At 38.3% G+C, this 24,109-nt stretch overlaps 1 protein-coding gene across 3 annotated transcripts in view; it reads left to right on the top strand.

The window, feature by feature from the left end:
• The window catches only part of Myocd (myocardin), a 103,487-nt gene that overhangs the window by 28,364 nt on the left and 51,014 nt on the right, over window positions 1-24,109 (top strand). The window contains exons 2-6 of one of the 3 annotated variants that reach the window (XM_047547144.1): window positions 8,954-9,019; window positions 13,567-13,610; window positions 18,176-18,231; window positions 19,645-19,720; window positions 23,538-23,699. In XM_047547144.1, the coding sequence (XP_047403100.1) occupies window positions 19,705-19,720; window positions 23,538-23,699 (178 nt within the window). In that variant the 5' untranslated portion in view covers window positions 8,954-9,019; window positions 13,567-13,610; window positions 18,176-18,231; window positions 19,645-19,704. Of the gene's footprint in view, window positions 1-8,953; window positions 9,020-13,566; window positions 13,611-13,670; window positions 13,723-18,175; window positions 18,232-19,644; window positions 19,721-23,537; window positions 23,700-24,109 lie in introns of those variants that run through there. The other 2 variants (XM_047547142.1, XM_047547143.1) reach the window with 2 other exon arrangements.

The following is a 24,109-nucleotide window of genomic DNA, read 5'->3' as shown; positions in this document are numbered from 1 at the left end:
TCATTTATCAGAACTTCCTCCCTTTGTGAGACTGAATAATATTCCACTGTGTTGATATACCACATCCATTCCTTCCTCTATCCATTCCTTGACCCATTCATCCCATTGATGGTCACTTGGCATTGCTTCCAATTTTTGGCTATTGTAAAAAAATGCTATTATTGACATGGATTAAAAGTCCTTTCCTTCACATTTGCTAGTAAATGGATGGAACTGGAGAATATTGTGCTAAGTGAAATAAGTCAGTCCCCCCAAATCAAAGGTCAAATGTTCTCTCTGATATGTGGATGCTAATCCATAACAAGGGAGGGTAGGGATGGGGAGGACAGAAGTTCATTGGATTAGACAAAGGGGAAGGAAGGGAAGGAAGGAGGATGGGAATAGGAAAGACAGAATGAATTGGACATAACTTTCCTGTGTCATATATGAATATACAACCAGTGAAACTCCACATCATGTGCAACCACAAGAATGGAATCAAAATTGAAATGGGTTGCTCTCCATGTATACATAATATATCAAAAACAACCAATTTTTTAAAAAGTTCCTGCCTTCAATTATTTTTAGTATATCTGTAGCAGTCGCATTGCTAGATCATATGTCACTTTTATGTGCATGTTTTGAGAAATTACCATGCTTTTTTCCTCATTATGTGCACTATTTTACATTCCCATCAACAAGGCACAAGAATTTTAATTTCTCCACATCCTTGACACCATGTGTTGTTTTCTGTTTTATTGACAGTAACCATTGTAATGGGTGAGAGAGATGGCTAGTTATTATTTTTCTGTTGATGAAAAGTCTCCGTCCTGAGAAAGCTTTCTTCCCTTGGTTGAAATATCACCTTGAGTTCTTTCCTCTGGTGGTTTGGTAGTTTGAAGTCTTTCTTTCCTAATGATGACTTTCCTCTGGGTTAGACAGTTCTCCATTGCACCCTTGCATTGAACCCTCATGGTTCTCTGATAGACACTTGGTGCACAGTTAGCACAGACTGCAGAGGAAAGGCAGGCCACTGAGACTTGTATTTTGATGATTTAGGGGATTGTAAGGGAGAGACAGGATGAACCCATAGCTAGTTTCAGACAATGAAGGATTCTTGACCCTCCTGAGTATTACCAACAATGTAGGGCCAAACTTTGTGTCTCCAAAGATGCCAGATGTGCTGCTCCCAACTGGGAACAGTCCCATCCCCTATAACCCACACCCTACCCAATGTGAAAAGGTACAGAACACTGGAAAATGTTAGTTGGGGTGCCCCCTACTTCAGTACCCCAGCTAATAATCCAGTCACATAAGCCAGACCTACCCTCCTGATCCTAGATGTGAAGGATCTTTGGTGTAACTTTCAATTACTCACTTGAATATATTGGGATGTAGTTTTCCAACCCAATCCCATACTTTTTAATGTATCTCACAGTTACTTATAACTTCACTCCACTGAAGAATCCCCTTCTTTTCCAGTGTAGGTACAGATTTTTAAACTACCATTTCTCTTATTTATAGGAATTAGGCATGTGTTTGGTTTTCCACCTGAAAACAGGAAACATTTAGTACCTTGCTGCTTCAAGAAGAGAAAATTATAGAAAGTATAAATTAGTTCAAATTAGAATTTAGCACCTACCAACATATTATGGCTTACATTAGAACTTTGGTAAATGAAAAAGATGAAAAGATAGATTATTAAATAAATAAAATTACAGTTTTATCCACTGTTTGGAGTAAATTAGGAACGTATTCTCAAGTCATATACCTAATTCCACATACAGGATTAACATAATCAAAGACAATGGATATGAGTAACATGATGGTATTTGGCTCAGGAGGAGGCAGACTGACCTGGAGAAGAGAGTTCATGTGGGAAATAGTGCATGTATGTAAAAAGACCTCAAATACCAAAGAATGCAGCCACAGAGGCCTACTGCTCAGAGTAATCCTATAAAAATAAAGCTTTATGGTAATTCATCTGGTAACGCTGTGCAAGTGATTCTTCGAGGAGGTAGTAGGCTAGGAAATTCTGAATTAATGATTCTTAACTTTTATAGGTCCCAGAAACTTCCTAAAATCTGATAGAAGTCATAAACCAGACCACAGAAATACACATTCACACATATGCAAGCAAAATTTTATAGTCCCAGAGAATCAGCAAAGCTCTTAAAGACCAGTTTCTTTGAGGGAAAAAATATTCCAAAAGAAGGATGGTACTGAGAGAAGGCAAAAGAAAGTAGAATAAAAAGGACTAAAGAAAGTTTATATTCAGTGAAAATTGAGTTTATCTCCCCAACTAGTATGTTTTGGCCATGAGAATTATAACTATCTGTCCTATTTACCACTATGTGCCATTTGTAAGCAATATCTTTCCCATAGTAGGCAATTAAACATTTATTGAATGATTTAATGGATGTAATAAATGAAGGCCTTCAATCTTTAAAACTGAAAAATCTGCAAATGATTAAGCAGAAAAGATGAAGAGGAGGAGTGGGGGAGGAGGAAGAGAAGGAGGAAGAGGGAGAATAATTTCAAATGTAAAATGATTTCTCCATATTAGATGCACAGAATAAGTTTTTCCTTCTATCAATCCATCTTTAATACTATTCTTTCTCTGTTTATAATGTCATTTTTTCCTCTATTTTCTTTTCATCTTCACTTCCCTCTGATGATATATCCTTCTTCCTTTAGGAATTTTGCTAAAAAATTTTCATAATCATCCACTTCAAGGTGATAACTAAAATCAATGTCCCAACCCCTCAATTACCTATCAGGCATATGATTAACCATTTTCTAGGACCCCAAAATTTCAGATTGTCTAAATTAAGCTCATTATTTTTCCACACTCTTTTGCCAACTTTATTATAACTTAACTAAAATGCATGTTCTCAGAACCCTTAAATGTTCAAACTTCTGGATTAGTGTTGCTTAGATTCTGGAGGTCTTAACTCTCTTTGGGAATCTGATGGATATTATGGGCCCATTCCCAAGGGGAAAACAGAGTGTATATGCAGACATAGTTTCACACATTAAGGAGTTCTTGAATTTCCTGCTCTATATCCAAAGATCCCAGAATAATGACCCCTTTGACAGGTAGTAATATATATTTCTCTCTTCCCTTGTATCACCAACTGCTTCCCATTCTTTTTGTTCCCAATGGTTTTCAGATCTTCCTCTCTTGTTTTGATTTCTACTGCTTTCATCCAGCTCAATCCAAGTGAAAATAGCTTAATGTCCAGAGAATCAAAGCGGTCTTCAAATTGGTCTATTCTGACAGTGGGAAATCTCTATACATACTTTTCTTTGTTGGATTAAGATCCATGATATTGAAAGACAAAATAATTGAAGATTCTTATTTACAATTGTGTGATGTGTAGGATGTGGAGGTTATCTAAAGGAGAATTTGGAAAAGAATTTATTTTTACCACAATATTTTGATAAAATTCACCAGTAAAACCATCTAGGCCTGGAGTGTTTTTGTTGTTATTGTTGTTGTTGTTGTTGTTGGAGTATGAGTGCAGGGGAAAGTGCCTGAATTGCTAAATTTATTTGCACAAATTTGTTAATGATATTCTTGATCAGTCAGGTTAGTTAATTTTATTGGTCTCTACAAAGAATCTACTTAATAGTTTTGTTCATTTTCTCACGTTTGTTTTTTATTCTGAAGATTTCTACTCTATCTTTTTTGTTTTAACTTATGTTTACTTTGGGCATACTTCTTTCTGTCTTCTCAAGGTAAAATCTTAGGTCATTGATTTTAACCCTCTCTCCTTTTCCAATATAACCGTCTAAAACTCTAAGTTTCCCTCTAACTGTGGCATTAACTGGGTTCCATAAATTGTAATGTTTTACCTATTCATGATCATTCAGTTCAAGTGCTCTGGATGTCCCCTGTGACTTTTTATTTGGCCTATGAATTATTTAGAAGTGAATAGTCAAATATTTTTCTTAAGAGAGTATTGCTTTTGTTGCTAATTAATTCCAATGAGATCAAAGAACATACTCTACATGAGTTTAATCCTTCTTAGTTTATTGGAACTTGCCTTACTGACCCATCTTGTTGAATTTACCACCTGCAATTGAAAAGTGTTTATTCGGCATTTGTTTGGGGTAGTGCTCTAGAAGCAATTGAGATAAATCAATTAAGAAAAGATGGTCCATATTGTTCAAATTCTCTGTGTGATTTTTTTTTATCTAGTTCTATCAAATATTGAGAAGAGTCTTAAAATCTCTTACTATGACTTCAAAGTTGTCCACTTATCCCTTTAATTTCATCAAATTTTATTTCAATTATTTTGAATCTTTCTTACTAGACTCATATTTCATCTCTGGAAATACTCTAACTTGAGGACCACTTCATCTGATATTGATTAGTCAGTCCATATTTCTTATGCTTGCAGCTTCCTGTTTGAGTGGCACATCTTTTTTCCCATTTCCTTTTTAAAACATTTTGTATTTGTGCATTATAGTTATGCGTAGTAGTGGGATTTATTGTTATATGTTTGTACATGCACATAGCATAATTTGGTCAATTTAATTCCCTAGTACCTCCCCTTCCCATCCACTCCTACCTTCCCCTAATCCCTTTACTCTATTCTACAGGTCTCCCTTCTATTTTCATGAGATCCCCTTTTCTTCCTAATTACTTTTACACTGTGTCCTTTGTAGACAACATATAATTGAATGTTGTTTTCTAAAAATCCCTTCTGTTAATCTCTGTCTTTTGAGTGTTTCACTATTAAAATATAATTATTGATGTAGTAGTTTTTAAATCCACCATTTTATGATTTCCTTTCTGTATGACCATCTATTTTTTGTTCTTATATTCCCCCTTTCTTGCCTTCTTTTGGATTACTTTAATATTTTTAGCATTCCATTTTAATTTATTGATTTTTAAAAATACATTTCTTTGTGGTTTTTTAGGATGCTCTAGGGATTACAACATATGTCATTATTGCTATATAGTTAATATTATACCATAGCATGTAAAGTGTAGAAATCTTGCAGCTTCCTGTCAATGTAACAAAATACCTGAGATAATCAATTTATAAGGAAGAAAGGTTTATTTTGGCTCACAGTTTCTGGGGTTCTAGTCCATAGGCCCTGTGGCTTTCTGTTTGTGCAAGGAAGCATGTCATGGTGAAAATATGTGGCAGAGGAAGTTGCTCAGCTCTTGACAGCTGAGAAACAAGAGACAGAATGGGACTGGAGTACCAATATCTCCTTCAAGGGCCTGTCTCCAGTGATCTAACTTCCTTCCACTTGGTTCTACCTTCTGAATGTTCCACCAACTCCCAATAGTGCCATCATCTGAGGACCAAACCTTTAACACATGGCCTTTCTGGAGACATCCAAGATCTAAACTGTCTCAAAACCTCTTTATGTTATAGCTCTTTTCTATGTTCATCTGTGTGCCTTGAGGCTACCAGAAGACAATGTATATTTTTTTCTCTAAATAGTTGTATTTTTTTTTCAAAATAGGGAAAAAAGATAAATCTTCCATATTTACCCAGGTAGTTACCATTTCTGCTGTTCTTTACTAATGATTATTCAGGTTTCCTTCTGTTATCCTTCCTCCTCAACTTGAAGAATTTCCTTAAGCATTTCCCATAGTAAAGTCAGCTGGTAACAGATTATTTTATTTTCCTCTACCTGAACATATCTTTATTTTAACTTCATTCCTGGAGGTTGACGGTTTTTCTGGCTTTGGTTTTTGTTTGTTTTTTTGTTTTGTTTTGTTTTTGTTTTTCTCTTCTGACTTCCTGAGCATCTGATGAGAAGCCTGTGATTATTCAAAGCAATATTTCCTTTTATGCAAAGTGTTGTTTTCAAGATTTTTTTTATAAAGAAACCAAAGGGTTTTCTGTCATTGGATTATTAAATGTCCAAGTGTAGTTTTCTGTGAATATGTCTAGTTTGAAATTTATTGATATTTTCAAGTCAGTAAACATTTCTTTCACCAAATTTGGGGAATTTGTGGCTTTTATTTCTTCCTCTGCTCTTCTTCAAGGACTCTTATTATCCAATGTTAAACTTTTTGATATTATCACAACAGGTCCTTTAGGGTCTGTCGATTTCTTCCATCTTTTTCCCCCCCTCTCCTCTTCAGTTTGATGAATCCTGAGAATATTCACCCAGTCCTTTGATATTCACTAGGCTATTAAGTCATTTCCATATTTATTTTTGTTTCAGATATTCTACTATCAATCCTTAACATTTCCATTTTCTTTTTATGTGTTCTATTTTGCTGCTAAGATTTTCTGTCTTTTTTATACATTTCAAAGAATATTTTCTGTTACTTCTTGGAACATAGTTGAAAATAAACATTTTGAAATCCTTGTCTAATAATTCCAACATCTAAGTCGTATTGAAGTTCAAATCTGCTCAGGAGTTCTCATTTTTATTTTTGTTTTGCATTTTTCATTTAGAATGGGCCACAATTGCCTAGTTCTTTGTGTACAGAATAATTTTGGATTGTATCCTGGACTTTGCAGTGAGTCTTATATCATCCTGAATTTCATTACAATCCTCAGGAAAAGACTGATTTTTTCATTTGTTTGTTTCAGCAGGCAAATAATTCAGGTAGATTCAAACTTCAAGTTGCCTCTTGAAGTCTATATGTGCAAAGGTTCAAATATCAGTTTAATTTTAATCCTTTGCTCTGCTGCTGTGAGCTTGTTCCATGGAATAGTTATTAAGAAATCAATCTGAGGAGTGGGGAGATAGCTCAGCTGGTAGAGTGCTTGCCTTGCAAGCACAAGGCCCTGGGTTCGATCCCCAGCACTGCAAAAAAAAAAAAAAAAAAAAAAAAAAAATCAATCTGAAAACTGTGGGCTTCCAAAACAGTCAGGGGACCCCTTTCTCCAACTCTCTCCCTTGTTTGATTTTCCCATCACTTTATGACTGTCAGTTATGCGTTTCTGGCCATTTTTTTCTTATTTTTCTCTTATTTTTCTGACAATAGCAGTCAGTCCAAGTAGAAGGGTGATAAAGATTCCAGTTCAAAACTCACATTTTAAAAAATGTCTTTCTCCATTACCTTTCAGTTTTGTTTTTGTGTTTAGAGTTTTAGTTGCTGGTGACCTGCAGTCAGGAAGCTGCAAAGTTCCCACAAAATGAGAAACTCACCCCTCCACTCAAGTCACTTCTCCAAGTCTTTGATCCTCTCTGTAATCTGCCTGATTTTGTTTATTATTTGGAATCCTTGAGTAGTATTCTTCATAGTTTGTTCATAGTCTACAATTTTTATTTGTGGGAGGGTTGTTCTAATAGGAACCTTAAACAATAAAACTATCATATCATTTTCATTTGTTCAGATGTTTAAATAATTCAGTTTTCTTTGTGATCCTGTCCTAACATGGAGTCTTATGTAGCTTACTTGACAAAGCGCAATCTAGCAACTTTAATTAATTAAAAGCAATTCAGACAATAGCAGTCAGTCCCAGTAGAAGAGTGATAAAGACTCCAGTTCAAAACTCATACTTTAAAAAATGTCTTTCTCCATTACCTAACTTTCATCTTACCCATTGACTAGATTCGCTTTGAAATCTCATTCTGAAATAGTAAATCAACTTAAAACTCAGCCCACATGGCCTTTTCACTTTTTTTTTCTTCCTCCATTACAACCTCCCCTTTGCAAAAGCAGCTCTTGTTCTCCCTTTCCATGATACTCTGATTAAACTGATGTCCTTTTTGCAAACTTTTGCTCCTTGCTTCCTTATGCTAAGCACCTTAAACCCAGGAACCAAGATGGCAAATTCAGAATCTCCCTGAGAAAATGGACTATCCAAAAAAGGGAGGTGGAATGTCCAAAGATAGAATGTGTTTGGGAGAGAGGGAATGTGTTTAAGTGAAGAAAGGATAAAATTGGAAATACCACATTTATAATTTAATGATTTGATACAACTTAATTTTACTGTCTATCTATAGGTATATATGTGATATATATAGTCTATTTGTACTATAGATATATAATATATAAAGTACAGCAAGATATAGAAATACATATTATATATCTATAGTACAAATAGATTTGACATAGACTATATATAATATTTAATATATAATTTTGTTTTATTTTTTCTAAGCAAATAACTCCAATAACCCTTTTTTGAATTCCACAAAAAATCCCAGATTCTCATAATATTATAATAACACTATATTGATGGCATTATCTGTACCAGGCACTCTGCTAAGCAACGTGCATACCGTTCTTTTATTAAATGTTATGGCAGCACTGCAAGATAGGCATTGTTTTTTCCCATTTACTGATGAGAAAACTAGAGTTGAAGAGGTTAAGCAATATGCCCGGGGTATTTGCCCAGGGGTACACACCCGTTAAGGGGGTGGAGATGTGATTTGAGCTCAAATGAGACTCTAGAACCTGCGCTTTCTTCTCTCTGTCTCCTCTTTTGAAATTACAGGATGCCATTCAAGCTGAATTTGATGACACTCATCACTCAGTGTAGTAGAGAGGGAAAGTGCCCTGCTGTGACGATAATATTCACTTTTAAAGATAGTAACGAAATCTACCAAATGACACCATGATCATGATATATATGACTATAATGAATACTAAAATAGAAGGGAGATCAGAAGAGTAGAACAAGAGGATTTGGGGAGGGAGGAGGGAAGGTCCTGGGGAATGAGACTGATCAAATAACTTGCATGTATAAATATGGCACAATGAACCCCACTATTATGTGGAATCATAATGCACCAATAAAAAATAAATTAAAAAGAGAAGAGTGTTCTCATCCTAGTTTGTTATGGACTCCCTGTAAAACCTTGCCATCACTCAGCTTCTCTCATTCTTTTGTGTCTATAACAGAAATGAAAATGTGCTTCACAATACTTTTCAGAATTCTTCTAGAAATAAAGTGAGAAGAGCTAAGAAAGTATGATTAAAGAATAAGTGGATTGGAGATATCTTTAGCCCAACTCACAAACTAGCGCTTCCTTTTCTAAGTTTTACAGTTACGACTTCAACAGAGAAGGACCCAGGAGCAGCTGGCTAACCAAGGCATCATACCACGTGAGTACCCACAGCTCTTACTTATTCATATGTCCATTGGACCTTGCTATCTGGGAACTGGAAAGTACCTCAGAGGTCATTTAATGTAAGTCAGTGAATTGATAGCCCATGAGCCTCATAGAATCTGTCAGCAGAAATCTAGATTTGGTATGCCTTGCCCCAACTGCCACTCACCCACAGAATGCTTCCCTTTAACCATATAGGTTGTGCCTAAAATTGCAACATGGTGAGTTTCTTCTTAGGGTAAACAATTCACTATGGACATCCCTCACCCTTCTCCTACTTTTAATATTGGGCATTATCACTATTCTTTCCAGAATCATCAATCACATAGTGTTTTCTTACCCCTTGGTTTTAGTTTTGCTGGAACATGAGTCCACCATTAATTGGGTATGGTCAATTATTTCCTTTCTGGAAGACTGAGTAGCAATACTCTTTTAGCTCAAAGTACCATTGACTGACTTAATTGTTAATTAGTATTGATTGACTAATATTGAATTATTGGCCATAATCTGGATCAAAGAAGAGAGATCATCATATCCTTCAGAAAAAATATGTTTGAAATTTTCTAAAAATTTAGCAACTAAAGCTAATTTGTGGTTATTTATGGAAACCGGGCAAAGGGTGCCCCAGATGAATGGAATCACAGTTTAAGATGCTCTGATTATACTAACTTCCTCCCCAATACAATTTAAAAAACAAGATTCTTAATGACAATTGGAGAAGTTCAGGTCCCTCTATAATACTGTCGTGACTATGACTCTAGCATTTAGTAAGGAAGAAATTTGCCCTTGAAAGACTGTCCTGTGGTTACTAGTACTGAAGCCTTGTGACCTATAGGTTACAAAATTTTTAGGTTTACTCTGTGCTTCTAAGCCAAAGCATCACTAAGAATTCAACAGTCTGCGACTTTATAACAGAGCCACATTTTTAGTAGTTTGCTGGAAACTGCTCCCCTGTGATTTTGAGGCTGTTTCAGCAACAGTTAAAACAGTAATGAATAACCCAAGAAGCAAGTCCATGTGTGGTCTATTTCATCTTGGTCAGCCCTCCTGTGGAGGTGCTAAAGACAGGGAAACCAAAGACCTGCAGACCTCTGTCCTCACTGATGTTTCTTTCCCCTTAATTCTGGAAAGGCAAATGAACCAGATAGACCCAAAACCTTTTAGTCAGTCCAAGTTGTTCACGACTGATTTAAAGTTCAACCCATATACTTGAATACTCTGAGCCTAAGTCTTGCAGAGATGAGAATGAACATTGTTTTGTTGTTGTTTTGTTTTTGAGGTACATGGGGTTAAATCTGGGAATCCCTAAAAACAACGAATAAGAACAAGAATTAACCCTACAAAGCATTTTTAAATAGCACTGCTCAGTCGATTGTGGAAATCAAGCATCTGTGTAGTAGAGTCCAATGTAGACACAATATTCTGTTCTCTGGGATTTCCAGAATCAAAAAAGTATAGACATTAGCAAAATACCACATAACAGAAATTGTACATCCATAGTCCATTTCATCATGAAGATAATTTCTGGGGGAACAAACAGTTCTACAGAGAATAAAAAATTTTTTAATTCAACCAAACGAAAAAGGTTATCTATAGTCTTCAGTCACCTCTTCTCAACCAGCCTTGCCAAGGGTGTAGATTCTCAGATTGGTCAAGTGTGTGGATTCTGCTCCAGAAAAGTGCGCAAGGCATGTCTGGCACACACAGCAGGCTCTGCCTGAGCAGAACTTTTCTACTTAGTTCTACTTAGAAAGCTCAAGTCAGGATGAGGCTCTTCACTTGCCCACGGGTAGCTTCTTCAATCTGACTGAGACTAAACTAGTGCCATGCACATGAAAGACAGAGCGGTGTGTTTCCTCAGGCACCTGAGCTCATGGGTAGGTGCAAGCAATCAGGGGAAGGAAAGAGCAACTGAGTCTCAGGGTCTTTTCAATTCAATCTAACACCACAAATTTTAGTATAAACCAGACTATGAGCAGGGTACTGAGTCAGGCACTAAAGAGACAATGATCTTGAGCAATGTGGGTCTCCAGAGAAGTACAGGACGTTAGGAGGAAAGATGATGAGTAACACGAGTATAGTTCAATGTGAATCTCATTATGTTCCACAGAGGACTATTTTATTTATTTATTCTATAATATGAATTTTTTGAAACAAAAGGAAAGAGGAAATGGGAAAGAAAAGGTGGGAAAATGGAAGAAAAAAAACTACCCTCAGAGATCATTTAAGTCTGTGATTTTTAAATTTTTATTTATTAAAAATTATTTATGCATATATATATGCATATAAATATGTGCATATACACATAATGGTTGAGACAGCACTGGGGCCTCTGCCCCATTTACTGGGCCTCTCTATTCCTTCCAGAAACCCCATGAGAATCCCCACATGATTGCTGGTTCTCTTCAGAAGAGAGGTTGAAAACCACTAACCTAGTCAAATCCTTATTTGTCTTTAATGTTCATGAAATTGAGGTTGAGGATGCCTAAGAGAATTTTCCAGCTGTCCCAAAGGAAGGTCCAATGTGATCCCATTTTCTGCAGTTTTAATTTATGAGAATTTAAATGCATGCAAAATAAGAGTTTTCATAAGATCTCACTTTACTCTTGAAATTTGAAATAATTCCAATCCTCCCTCAAAATTTTAAAACTTATCATAAATTGCCTAAATCCGAAATTGAGAGCCAAGTGAATTAGCTATTCTTAGGCTATTAACATACAGCAGTGCTGTTTTTAGCTGGTCAGCAGAAACACTGGCCATCCTTTGGCAGAATTAGTCTCACACTTTACATCAGGTTAAGTCTTTAGAGCTTGTCCTTTGCAAAACAAACAAACAAACAAAGAAATGCAGCCCTCTCCCAGACCCCACATAAGCCCCTTTTCTCAAAGTTCAGAAGGAATCACTTGGCTCTTAAAAGTACTTACTTACATTTTTGTCATTAAAAAATTCAGCTGGAATTTGACAAATTAAAAACAAGGCGTGAAAATGCCAAGGATAAACCCATGATTTTAATGAAACGACTCCGGGTTCTGCAGCATAACCTTTGCTTCACTATGCCCAACATTCAATGAAAAACTCCACTGACTTAGCTCTGCGGCAGATCTCACTTCAGTTGCACTCTGAGATGCTGATTAAATTCTAAAGTTTCTCCCCCACTGACTCTACAAAGCTAAAACACATGTATTTCCTAGTTGATTGGTGCAACTGATCCAGCAGGGTTGAATTCTCCTCTTTTCCTCTTCCTAGCTATGCATCCTGCTGATTTTAAGGTTGCTGTTAAGTAACAAACAGTCCTGAGCTCCCAGCAGCAAATTATTTTTTATATTCCCCCATCACTCAAGTATTCACTCTGTTCTTATTGATATGAATTATGAGTTTAGGATTTCCCCTCTTTAGGTGCTCTGAATAAATTTAAAGGCATCATCTCTTGACTAAAAATCATGAAGAGCAGTATTCTAAGGTCACTGTAGAACCCCTAGAACAACTTTGAACAGTGAGAACAGAATTCTTGGGTCAGGAATCCTGTGGGTCTCCGCCATATCCTAAGATTGTTTTCACATTTATAATACCAGCTGTTCTACTCACACTTTTTAAATAGTCATGGTTTCTTAGTAAAATACCTTCTCCAAGTGAAATTAGAAATATTACTTTAAAGATTTATTATTGGGGCTTATTTCCAAAACCTCTCCTCTGAATCTCAAAATGGAGATTTTTGAATTGCCTACGGTTAATTAGAATGCAAAGGAAATGACTTTACTGCCCCTCCCTACCAGGCTTCAGGCTGCAAGCTGGCCTCAAAGCTGTACCTTCTCACAGCTCTAGAACAGAACCAATCTTTCCCCCTCTTAGTTCTCTGGGGACTTGAGTCTGCTCTTCATTTTTCATGCATATTTTCTTCCCTACAATTCTTTACCCTGGGCACTGCTCTACTAGGTAGAATCCTCAGTGACATATTTCATTCCAACCACTTCCAAAGTCTTAGCGTGGAAGGATGATCAGCCCTATGGATTAGGCTCAATGAAATGGCCCCATAGCAATTCAGGAAATATTTATTAACCACCGCTATGTGAAAGGCTCTGGAAACATCCACCCAGAGGAATCAGACACATTTCTGTGTCAAGAGCTTATAGTCTAAAAGGGGCCCCAAAGCACTCTTATTTAATTGTCCCCACTAACAATTTTATAAAACTTTATATCCCTACAGGAGAGTGGTCATAGGAGGATTGGAGGAAAGAAAATATCATACTTTTTCCTTTCTTTCTGCAACTAAAGAGAGTCTAATGGGATTGAACCCAAGGGAGACAGGAGGGAAACGCTACCTCCTTCTGCTGGAATACAGAAGATGAAAGTAAAGAAGTAAAATAAATTTTAGAGGGCATACGACCTAGAGAGGGTGCTATCTGTCCCCAGAGTCTCAGAGAAAGCTGCCACTGACAAGAATGAATCGTCTGGGCAGCTTGATTCCATGATCTGATCAATGTAAATTAATTTCAAGATACAATGAGCTGTCTATGAATGGTGCTGCCTTTATTTTTTTTGCAGACTAATCCAAGCTACAGCAGCCACATACTTACTGCCAAGCCTTGGTAAATCCCTGAATTCTGTGATCCTCCTGATAGCAAGAAGAATGATCGGGGCAATCCCTGCACCCGCGCCCCATGCAGCTTCACCATAATTTGGAGAAGTTGACTGGACAAAGTCTCTCTTCCTTTCCTCAGTGCATTTATTTGACTTGGCTTCTCCCCACAGCACCCTACCACACACTGTTGGCTGTCTGAGCAGAACACAGCACGAGGGGATTAATCTGTCTGCCTCTTCCCTTCTTTCTAACATCTCAACTTCAGAGATAGGAAAGATGCCCTGGATTTTCATGCCAATCCCATTTGGGTCGACAATCCTAACTTCCTCCCCACCCCCACCCCCATCTCTTTCAATTTTCCACTTCCCTGTTCCCTAGAAACTGTAAAACCAGTCATTGCAGACACACTTTGAATTCGTCTTTGTATCCTTTTTCGGAAAAATTCCAAAGTATTCACGCATGTTGCATCAAATTCCACAACTGTACAAGCCAGGTTTTAAGTATTACAAAGTTACGTTAGGAAAATGCACTGTTTCCAGACCCCTAAGACTATCATTTGAGTACTAAATAAGCAATTTATCACCAACCTAAAATTTCCAGTGTTATCACTTATGTATAGTATATATCCCAATTGCAAAAAAGGAAAAGTACTCATGATCCAATCTGTCTTTAAAAGGAAAGCAGGGAGCAAATAAACATTACCAAGTTCATTTTATAAGTGGGAAACAGAGAGCTCAGGAAGCTAATTGGACTAGTTCAAGGTTATACCAAGAATAAATAAGAAAAGGACAGAGATCAAATAGAGGGTTCCTAAATTTGATGTCACCCAGAACTTCAATTATACACATAGCTGCCAGAGGTATTATACACAAAATCATTTTGCCTTTGCTCAAAAAGACCCACATATATTAACTATTAATCCACATATTTGTTTTTATTCATTAACAACATATACATTTATCATCCTATGCTTTTTGATGAGAACAATCATTTCTAAACTCTATTTCTGTGATTCTAGGCAGTGGCAATGAAAAATGACAGTTCTGTTAGCCGGGCATCCTTTCTCTGGATAGACATGCCCTTTTTATTCAACTTTTTGTAGTACTGAAAATTAATCCTGGCAATCTATGGCTCCCTTTTAGAACTCAGATTCCTAAGGACCCTAGATCAACACCTACTGGCCTTATAAACTCCATAGCAATGTTTCTTAAATCCGTGCATAAAAAGCACCTGGAGGACCTGATCAACAGATCCCTATGTCCCATCCCCACCATTCCTGATGCTGTAGTTCCAACATGGGGCTCAAGAATTAGATTTTCTAGCAGGTTCCCAGTTAATGCCAAGGATGTAACCCAAGGGTCTCACTTTGGGAAACATGGCTGTAGTTGCCACCAAGGTCTCTGGCTCTTTGATTCTGCCCTTTTGTTCTTATTCTTTGTACCCATGGTGCTGAGTTCTCCGTGAGCCTGGTATGGAGGGGTTCCCTTAAGAGAAGGCAAGCTCTGCCTCAATGCTCCCTGCGGTGCCAGAGGTGCAGTCCAACACCATACCCTGCCCAGTGCAGAGGAGTAAGGCCTCTGCCTTCCCTGAGTTCTCTGAGGCCTATTTTCTCCATTGTCTGGGATCCTGCTGGAAGTGTGAGGTTAGACTGGAGTAAAGAGAACTGTAAGAGGCCTGTTCTTATCTCTGGGTCTTTTGCTGAGCTCTAAGTAAGCAAGTGTTTATACACACAGCTGACCCAAATTAGCTGGAGCTGCGGGGACAGAAATAGGAATAGCCAGCAACTCAACTCTAAGGCGAGAACATGAATTCCCCTGTGAGGAGCGATTCATCTCCCTCCAGGGGGAACGAGTCAGATGTGTGACTGACTGGATTTATAACCATATTTTAATTCGAAATCACATGGACTTATTTTTTTAATTTAGGAATCCAAATTCCTTTTCGATCTTAAATGTCAATGTCCTTTAAATACAAAATTTTGCCATTTGATACTCCCAGCGTTGGCAGCAGAAGTGGTCCTTTGTGTATTTTCCAAAAATCAACTGCGGGGGGAGCATTATGATTTTTGCCGACCCGCAGGGGAGATGGCTAAAGCCCACATTCTCTGGAGTCACAGAGAAGACAAAACTCAACCCCAGGGCCACTGTAAGGGAGTTTTCCACAGGGCCCAGTGACCCTCTTAAGTTTAAGGGCTTAACCCTCACTAGAACCGCAAGGAGAAGAACATTTGGTAAAAGCAGTGTAAGCACCTCTTTGGTATTCTTCCCAAGACCTTGCTAAATGGACACAGCTTCCCACCCTACAGAAGGCTCTAGAAGATCTTTGTGCTCCTGACATCAGAAAACTGGACCCTGTGAACCATTTCACAGGGGAGCTATTAGCATCAAGAAGTAACGAGATTTTAGCACTTCAAAACTAAGATACAGGAAGTACACTGTTTCTTAGAAAAATTAATAAACTCCACTAATGAGAATTGAAGAGCCATGGGGATAAGAGAACCAGATAAGTGTCTCTCAAGTCCCAAGCTCAATTAGAACCAATTGTGTTTGGAATGTAAGAGACATCTCAAGATAAGTTCATACTGTTCTTTTGGGAAAACTTCTTTAGGGAAAGGATACTTTATTCTCTTTGCTTTGTAAAGATCCATTCTAAGATCAATTGAAAGTAATTAAGCCACACCAATATGTAATACCTAAATAAATGACCACCAGGTGATGGGACAGAGGTGAAGACCTAGTGGTACGGGTTACATAGGCTTACAGGGTCCCACTGGACCTCAAGCAGATTTTCTGTGATCTGGTTGCTTTCGGGGAAAAGAGAGTCACTCTTTAGACACCCTCACTACAAATTCCACCTGCTGTCAAATGCCAGAAAAGGCAAGCCTTCTTACTAAGGACAAAGCCCAACCTCAAATCAAAGAAAATGTACAAGCTTCAGAGTTGAGTTGCACATTTACTTCTCAAAGTTACTAAGTGAAAGAAATGCGGACAAAAGGATCATTTACACAGTGGCAGGTGTGGCAGAGATATTCATTTTAAGAGTGAAAAGAGCAATCAAAGAGCAGCTGGAAAATCAGTTTCCAGATCAGTAGGAGACATAATGTTCAAACAAAATATTTGTTTTTTGCTTAATTTCTGGTCAAAGAGAGAAAAGTGCCTGTCAACTATGCTGGGCACATTCCAGCCAGCTGGAAATATTTTGCATGTCTTTCTGCTCAAATTTGTCAATACTGGGGTGAGGCAAGAAGATTGATTGACAGCATGATATTAACTTCCTAAACAGTGTTCCAAATAGAGAATAATAATATGTTCAACCACTATTAAGATGCCCACCATAACTACAATGACATCTGCTTGATGTCCAGCAAGCCCTGCTGAAACCAAGTGCAGATTTAGCATGGTTTTAAGAACTGAAGGAGGCACGCACACACACACACACACACACACACACACACACACACACACACTTATGACCCCAAGTGCTAATTTGGCCAGAAACCTAACTTTTATGCCAGCCAAGACTTGGAAGACTACTTCATAGCCTCAGTGGATATCTGTGAGAGTGATCAGAGAACTCTGAATTGTGAGATTCATCAATTTATCCATATTTAAAATGCAAAAGACATCAGTGCAATGCTATAACCTCTGATCAACCTCATCATTTATAATGAAAAGTGATTGTGGCTCCCAACTGAGGTTGCTCCAGGGGACCAGAAAAATAACACAAAATGTAGAATTTTGCTGAGGGATGTTCTATGACTTTGCTACATTCAGTTTACTGAATCATCCCAGAAAAGAAATGGGGAGGAGGGAGAGGACAGAGTGAAGGTAGCACTTGACCCTGATGGTGTATGGCTACTGTGTGTTATATATGACTAACCAGCACTTGTGTCTACTGGCTGGTAATAGTGTGAATTTTTCACACCCTAAAAAAGTTTAGAGTTATCAGAGGACCTAGGCTCTAAGCCCTAACTGCGTGACCTGAGCGAGTCAATCCATTTCTGTGTATTTCATTTTCCCCATTCCATTCAAGGTTGGAGTTGGACTTCACTATCTCCAAGGTCCCTTCCAGGCCTCCAAGTCTGATTCTCTGCTTCTCACTCAATGCCTTGATTGCATGTTCATGACCAACCAGTCACTTTGTCCAAAGTACAGTCCCTTCTTACAACATACACCACACCTTCCCCAGATCACAACCATCAACTCAAGCTGTTGAACTCAAGGGAGAACAAAGTCAAAGAAAGTATTAGTTACCCGTCTACCTCATTCCTTAAACCAATGTTACTTTTGGCCCCTGTGTCTCCTTAGGAGCTTGGAATGCCCTGCCTCCACTTCTCTTCCTGTTGCACATTCTGCCTCTGCTGCTCCTCCTGACTTAGGCCTGAATTCCACTTTCCTGTCTCCCATGGCTTCAGAGCAGTGGCCGTCCTCCAGGCATTTCTCTTGCTTGTGGCCTAATAATGGCGACCACTTCCAGACTCTGCCTAGCTCAGCAAGCACACCAGCAAACCCTGTGATACTGACCAGTATCCTGAGGCCAGCCTTTGCTAATGTCTTTATCTTTCTCTTTCAGCACTGAAAAGTCCAACTGAATTCCATGAGCAAAGAAAAAATTTGGATAGTGACAAGGTAATTCTTGCACACTGTCTTTCCTGAACTTAAACTACAAGTTATAGATCTCCGAAGGCCAAGTTGTAGTTAAAGCATATAGAATTTCTACAAAGAACTCTATCAGTTGGCCAATTTCCTGCCCTGATCCAATATGGAATCTTATTCATGACTGTGGAAATGAGATCAACTGTTAGCTTTGAAATTGCTATTTTTTAGCAAAATGTCCTCAATCTTTCTAATGTTGAAAAGGATCACAGTAAGGATACATTAGAGGTCAAAAAGACTCTAGAAAGGGAAGTTAGTTTGGTTTGCAACCTGTCTTACCTTCTATTACAGTCCTTTCTTAGCAATAAACAGATTTTCTTAAATCCAATGCAATGATTGGATTTAAGGCAAGATCTATAGATACAGAACTTATTTGCAGCTACTTAAAGACAAAGAGAATTACATTTGTTTTCCTTTCTGGGTTTTCTGGAGTTGGAGGTTTTTTGTTTTTTGGGTTGCCTGGGGGAGTGTTTCATTTTTTGCATTTGAAGGGGAAAATTGACCTATTCTGTCATACCTTCATAGCAAATCTCTAAGACCTGAATTTATCAATGACACAAATACTATTTAGCAACCATCAGCACTTTGAGTGAGAAAGAAAGGCTGACAGGGTATCTGTCTTTTTACCTACAAGTTCTAACCTCGTGGCTTATCTGTGGATAGACAGGAAGAACAGAACTCTGCAACTCTTCAAAGTTGCTCATGAGTGACTGTGATTCCTACGACCTGGGAAATAACAAAGAACAATAGACAGTCTTTTATCAGAACTGCAGAGACCCCAGTTCCTTCTCAGGGGCCCAAGAGGAGATCCCAGAACAGTGAGATAAGAGCCCAGGGATCAGAGTCCTGGGATCCTCATTGCCCCCCCACAGCCTACCTCATTCCAACAGTTTCACCATACAGAAGACAATGGGAAGCAGCAAATGATCTGTCTATAAATGTCTTCCAAAGTCTGAATCTACATTTCCCTATGTTTTAAAAGAGAATTCAGAACAAAGCTCGCAAAAGTTCCATATGTTGTCATGATCGCAGATGAATTGATGCAATGTTTTGCCACTGGCCTAAGTTAATTTCATGACCATTTCGATAGGCAAGAGAGTAGGATGGATTATAATATAAGCAGCTTGATATCATAATGGTTATATAAATATTTTATTAATGTGTATCTAATTGACCCCTTGACATGGGCCTAAGCTTCTTACCTCTCCATTATTTCCCCATGGTAAAATTCCTGGAAGGTCTTTGTAAGTGTTATTTCCATCAAAACATGAGAGACCAGGGATATTTGCATTTTCCATTTGTCACTAAAAAGTACTTTCCTGTAGGAAAAAAAAAGAACTTTTAAAGAATTAAAAGTAGGTGATTCTCTATGTTTATGTTCTGCAGACTGAAAATTCCTTGAAACGGAAGGGCAGAAACCGATCCAACCGTGCTGACTTGGTTAATATGCACATACTCCAAGGTAAGGCTGCATCAAATCATAAACTAGGAGATGGCCACTGAATGGTGGATCATGTTGCCAGAGTTCTGTGTCTCTATGCAGTTGCTACCTGCAACTACCTTTTGTCTACCCTGACATTACAAAGAGGTAGTTTCACTTAGTTACCTCATCATTCTAAGCCATGTAGAAAAATCGAATTGGAAAGCCATATATAATAGTTAAGAAGATTTCAGACTTCGTTTCCAATCTCAGCTGTGTCATTTTCTAACCCTAAAAACCTGGGCAAATCACATAGCCTCTCTGAGCACATAGGAAATATCCAACATATGTTGCCAGTTTTTATTCATCTGAATCATTGTTCATTTGGGAACTAGAGAGTAACTATAGTTACTTCTATATCTGCTAGGTAACTGTTTGAGTCTCCTCTACTGATGCTCATATGTTCAGCTACACAGGAAAGAACAATCTTAGAATACCAGTGCTGATCAATGTAGGCCAAGTTCCATCTAAAGGTGCCACAATTATGTTGGGGAAGGTGAATCAGAGCAAACCTGTAATTGCCTCCCATACTCTGAAACCTGGATAAGAGAAGAGAGGATTCTACTCCTGCTCCATGAATTGCCTTCCCTGGAATGGAATCCCCCAGACCACTGGTGCCCCACTTCAAAGAAGCCCACCTCTTACTTTGACAATTTAGCTATCAAATATTTATTCCATAGGCAAAAGTGCATTGGATGTCTATAGGGACTGACTGATCTGCCAGACCTTCTGTATATAAAGATGAATTAGACACAGGTTACTGCCCTTCAAGGACTCTCACAGGATAATAGAGGAAGCAGATATGAGAATCAGTTTACACAATCCAGCATGAAAAGAGAGAAAATGCACAGTGTCATGGTGCACAAGAGAGGATAAGAGAGTCCTCTGAACCAGAATGGATGGGGAGGAGTAAGGAAATGAGCTGGTATGTGAAGCCTGGACAAAGTTAGGAAAGAGAAAAGGCTTTGCTGACTGAGGGAACAGCATGCACATGGCACCAGCACACTTCTCTAGAATGCAGATTTTCTTACAAGACTGTATACTAGCTTCCATAACATGAAAGGTCTTGAAATATCATGGAAGTTGTGAATCTTGGTTCTTTGATCAGCATCATGTCTGATCCATCTTGGCTTCCCAAGCCTGACCATTTTCTAACCCTGGACTAAGTGCAATATTATAAGATAGCAAACTGTTTTCAGAGTAGGATAGAGAGAGGAGGACAATGTAGAATTCAAGAGAAGGGATCTGTGTGTTGTGAGGTTTTGGTCTGGAAGAGGCATCCCAAGGATACCAAGGACTCTCACATGGAGGTGACGAAATCATTTCCTCTTTGCAATGGCAACATTTTGTGTGTCAGCACAAGATTGCAACTGCACAAATAATCCAAGACATGCCATTTCAAATGAGATACAGAATTTTCAATGATAAAGTTGGCAAATAAAAATAAATATTATATATGGCAAGGGTATGGGAAATACATGCATTCTTACACACTACTGGTGGACGTATGATAGGGTCAATGTTTTTAGAAGGCAGTTTGAAAAGGTATATAAAAGTCCTTGAAAATGTATATCACATTTGGCCTTGTGATATAATGTCTAGTATTTTATTTAAAGAAAAATAATCAGACATACAAAGATTTAAATACAATGACATTATCATGAAATTACGTTAGATGACAAAACACTGAAAACAGTAAAAAGTCCAACAATAGGAAATTAGCTGAACAAATTGTAGATCATCTGTTTGGTATGAATGAATTCCAAATAGCCACTCCAAGCAAGGATTTCAAAGAATAACCACTTAATAAGAAAAGGCTTACAAGATGTTTAGCAAAAGAAGCAGAAAACAAAATTATATTTATAGCTAAATTCTGGGAAGAAAAAACATGAAGACTGCATTTAAAGTCAAAGTCTGGGTTAAAAAGTATAAACACTAAATATAATTAACTAAGAAAGACACCCAATATTGAAAGTAGTTAACTCTGAGTGAGGAGTTTCTGTGACCTTCTTTTTGGGTATTTTTTACATTTATAATAATGAATAGATAGTAATGCTATAATAAAAAAGCATAAGATATGTTATTTCTGAGGCTGGGGGTGTAACCTCACAGTAGACAACTTGCTTAGCATGTGCAAGGCCCTGGGTTCATTCCCCAGCACACACATACAAACATACACACACAAAATTTATTTCCTACATTATTACGGTCTTGAATTAAAATGACAGGCTGTGAACTGCAGTAGTCCCTGGTTTAGTCACATGTGGTTCTCATGGAATCCTCTCTTCTCCCCAACAGAAATTGGGAATTACCTCTCTGGAGCACCAAAGATCACTTAGATGCAAAATGGGCCCTGCCCTCCAGGAGTTTATTATCTAAATTCAGAAGCAGCAATAGAAGATGAGGGACTGGTGCCTGTCATTGCTAGAAGCAATAAAGCAAAAGGGATCTGTAAGAACAGGAAACATTAGTTAGACTTTGATCATGGACTTAAAAGAGAAGTTCATGGTGGGGAGTAGACCAGAAGAATTTCAGGGTAAGGAAAGACAGTAAGCAAAGGCACAAAGGTGACTCAATAAGACATGGGAGTATGCAGAAAGGACAAGGCTCATTGGGATGGTAGGTTTGGGATGGAGAGTGCTTGGTCAGGAAGAGAGGGGATTCAGTTTGTGGCAGACTTGAAAAACCAGTTTGAGAGACTCTGATGGAAAGGATCATCTTGTGGAAGGATACAAGAAGAAAGAATTTGCTGAAGATTAGTGCTGGATGGGTGTGCAGGCTGGATCAGAAAACACTGAACCAGGATGTCTCACAAGGGGTGGTTCAGGGAGAATTTAGGTTTAGGCACTTCCATTATTTGGTTTGTAGTACTGAGGTTCCCTTTATCACATATGCAGCTTCTAGACAAACCTGATTTGTTGCAACTGATTAGACCTTCCTAGACTTCTCCTGTCTGGAGAATTCTAGATCAATCCGAAATATAAAGTTTAGATTAGTAGGATAGAATAATCGAAAGGAGAGACTTGTCCATAAATATCTCATCTTCTAAACTTGCAAAGTTGAGAGCGAAGCTTCAAACTCTTATTGAATCTGAACTTACATTTCTCCATTAAAGCAATAGTTTGGCTGGGTTATCCTTCAGAGTCCTTCCACAGAAATGAGTCAGGGCCCACCCTAAAGAGGAAATTTGATGTCTTCCATATAGGGTTGAATTTAGGGCTCTGTTATATGACCTTTCTCACCCTCCGAATGATGAGAAACCGAATGTTGGATAAATTCAATTTTTTAACACCCCTCTGATTAAATAATCATTTCACAGGAAGTTTTTTCTCTTATAACTGAACTGGACATTTAACTGTCAGTCAGTATCACATCACTGACAACTCTAAAGCCCTTAAGAAGTCGTATTTCTACTACTACTACAAACTGTCACCATAGATCAAATTACTGCAGGTTCAGTCTGTGCTACTCACTATCCAAATCCTATAGCCATAGGGTCAGGCAGGCAACATAGACACCATGGACTGCCTCTTAAAAAATTGCCAAATTGCATATTTTTTTTTCCACAAAATCCTCACAAAGCAAGTTTCTCTAACTTTTCTATGTGCCTCACTATTTGCCTTTATTTGGAAGTGTCTGGTTTTTGGTGCTAATCCCTGTGAAGTGATGATGATTGCATTGAGAAATTATTAGGATAGTAGAGCATAGTGTGACACAATGTTTTATAACCACAAGCCAAAAAAAAAAAAAAAAAGGACATCGAATTCTAAAAGTGATCATTTTCATTTCAACCCTTGAGCCTCCACTGCAGAGAGGTCCATTCCAATTGCTCAGATGAAGTTGAAAAGAGCCCGCCTTGCTGATGATCTCAATGAAAAGATCGCTCTCCGACCAGGGCCACTGGAGCTGGTGGAGAAGAACATACTCCCTGTGGATTCTGCTGTGAAAGAAGCCATAAAAGGTAGTTAAAACAAATGGCATGCCCTCCCTGGTGCTCAAAGGCAACTGAAGCTCAACACCCTATGGACTTTGGCGGGGGGGGGGGGGGGGGGGGGGGGGGGCTGTCACTACACAAAAGTCATGCCAACGGTCCTCTCCTGCTATATGCCCATGAGCAGAGGTCCTAGGGGTGAGAAAGAAACTCACCCACATACACTCCAAGTCAGGTCAATGCTGGCCAATTTTGCTCTACTCAGGCAGGTTGAGATCTAATCCTCAAAACATGTCCCTACCTGGTCCCATGCTGCTATGTACCAAGGCTTACCCAACAACAATACCTCACCAAGATGGAGAAAATAGTACCTACCATGCCCAGGTTCACGAAAGTGAGGTTCACTTTATGCAATGCATGTGAATACGCTTTGTTAACTG

Source organism: Sciurus carolinensis, chromosome 3 (genome assembly GCF_902686445.1).
Source record: "Sciurus carolinensis chromosome 3, mSciCar1.2, whole genome shotgun sequence".
NCBI lineage: Eukaryota > Metazoa > Chordata > Mammalia > Rodentia > Sciuridae > Sciurus > Sciurus carolinensis.
Note: the sequence above shows the minus strand (reverse complement) of the source record. Positions and strands in the feature narration are given on the sequence as shown.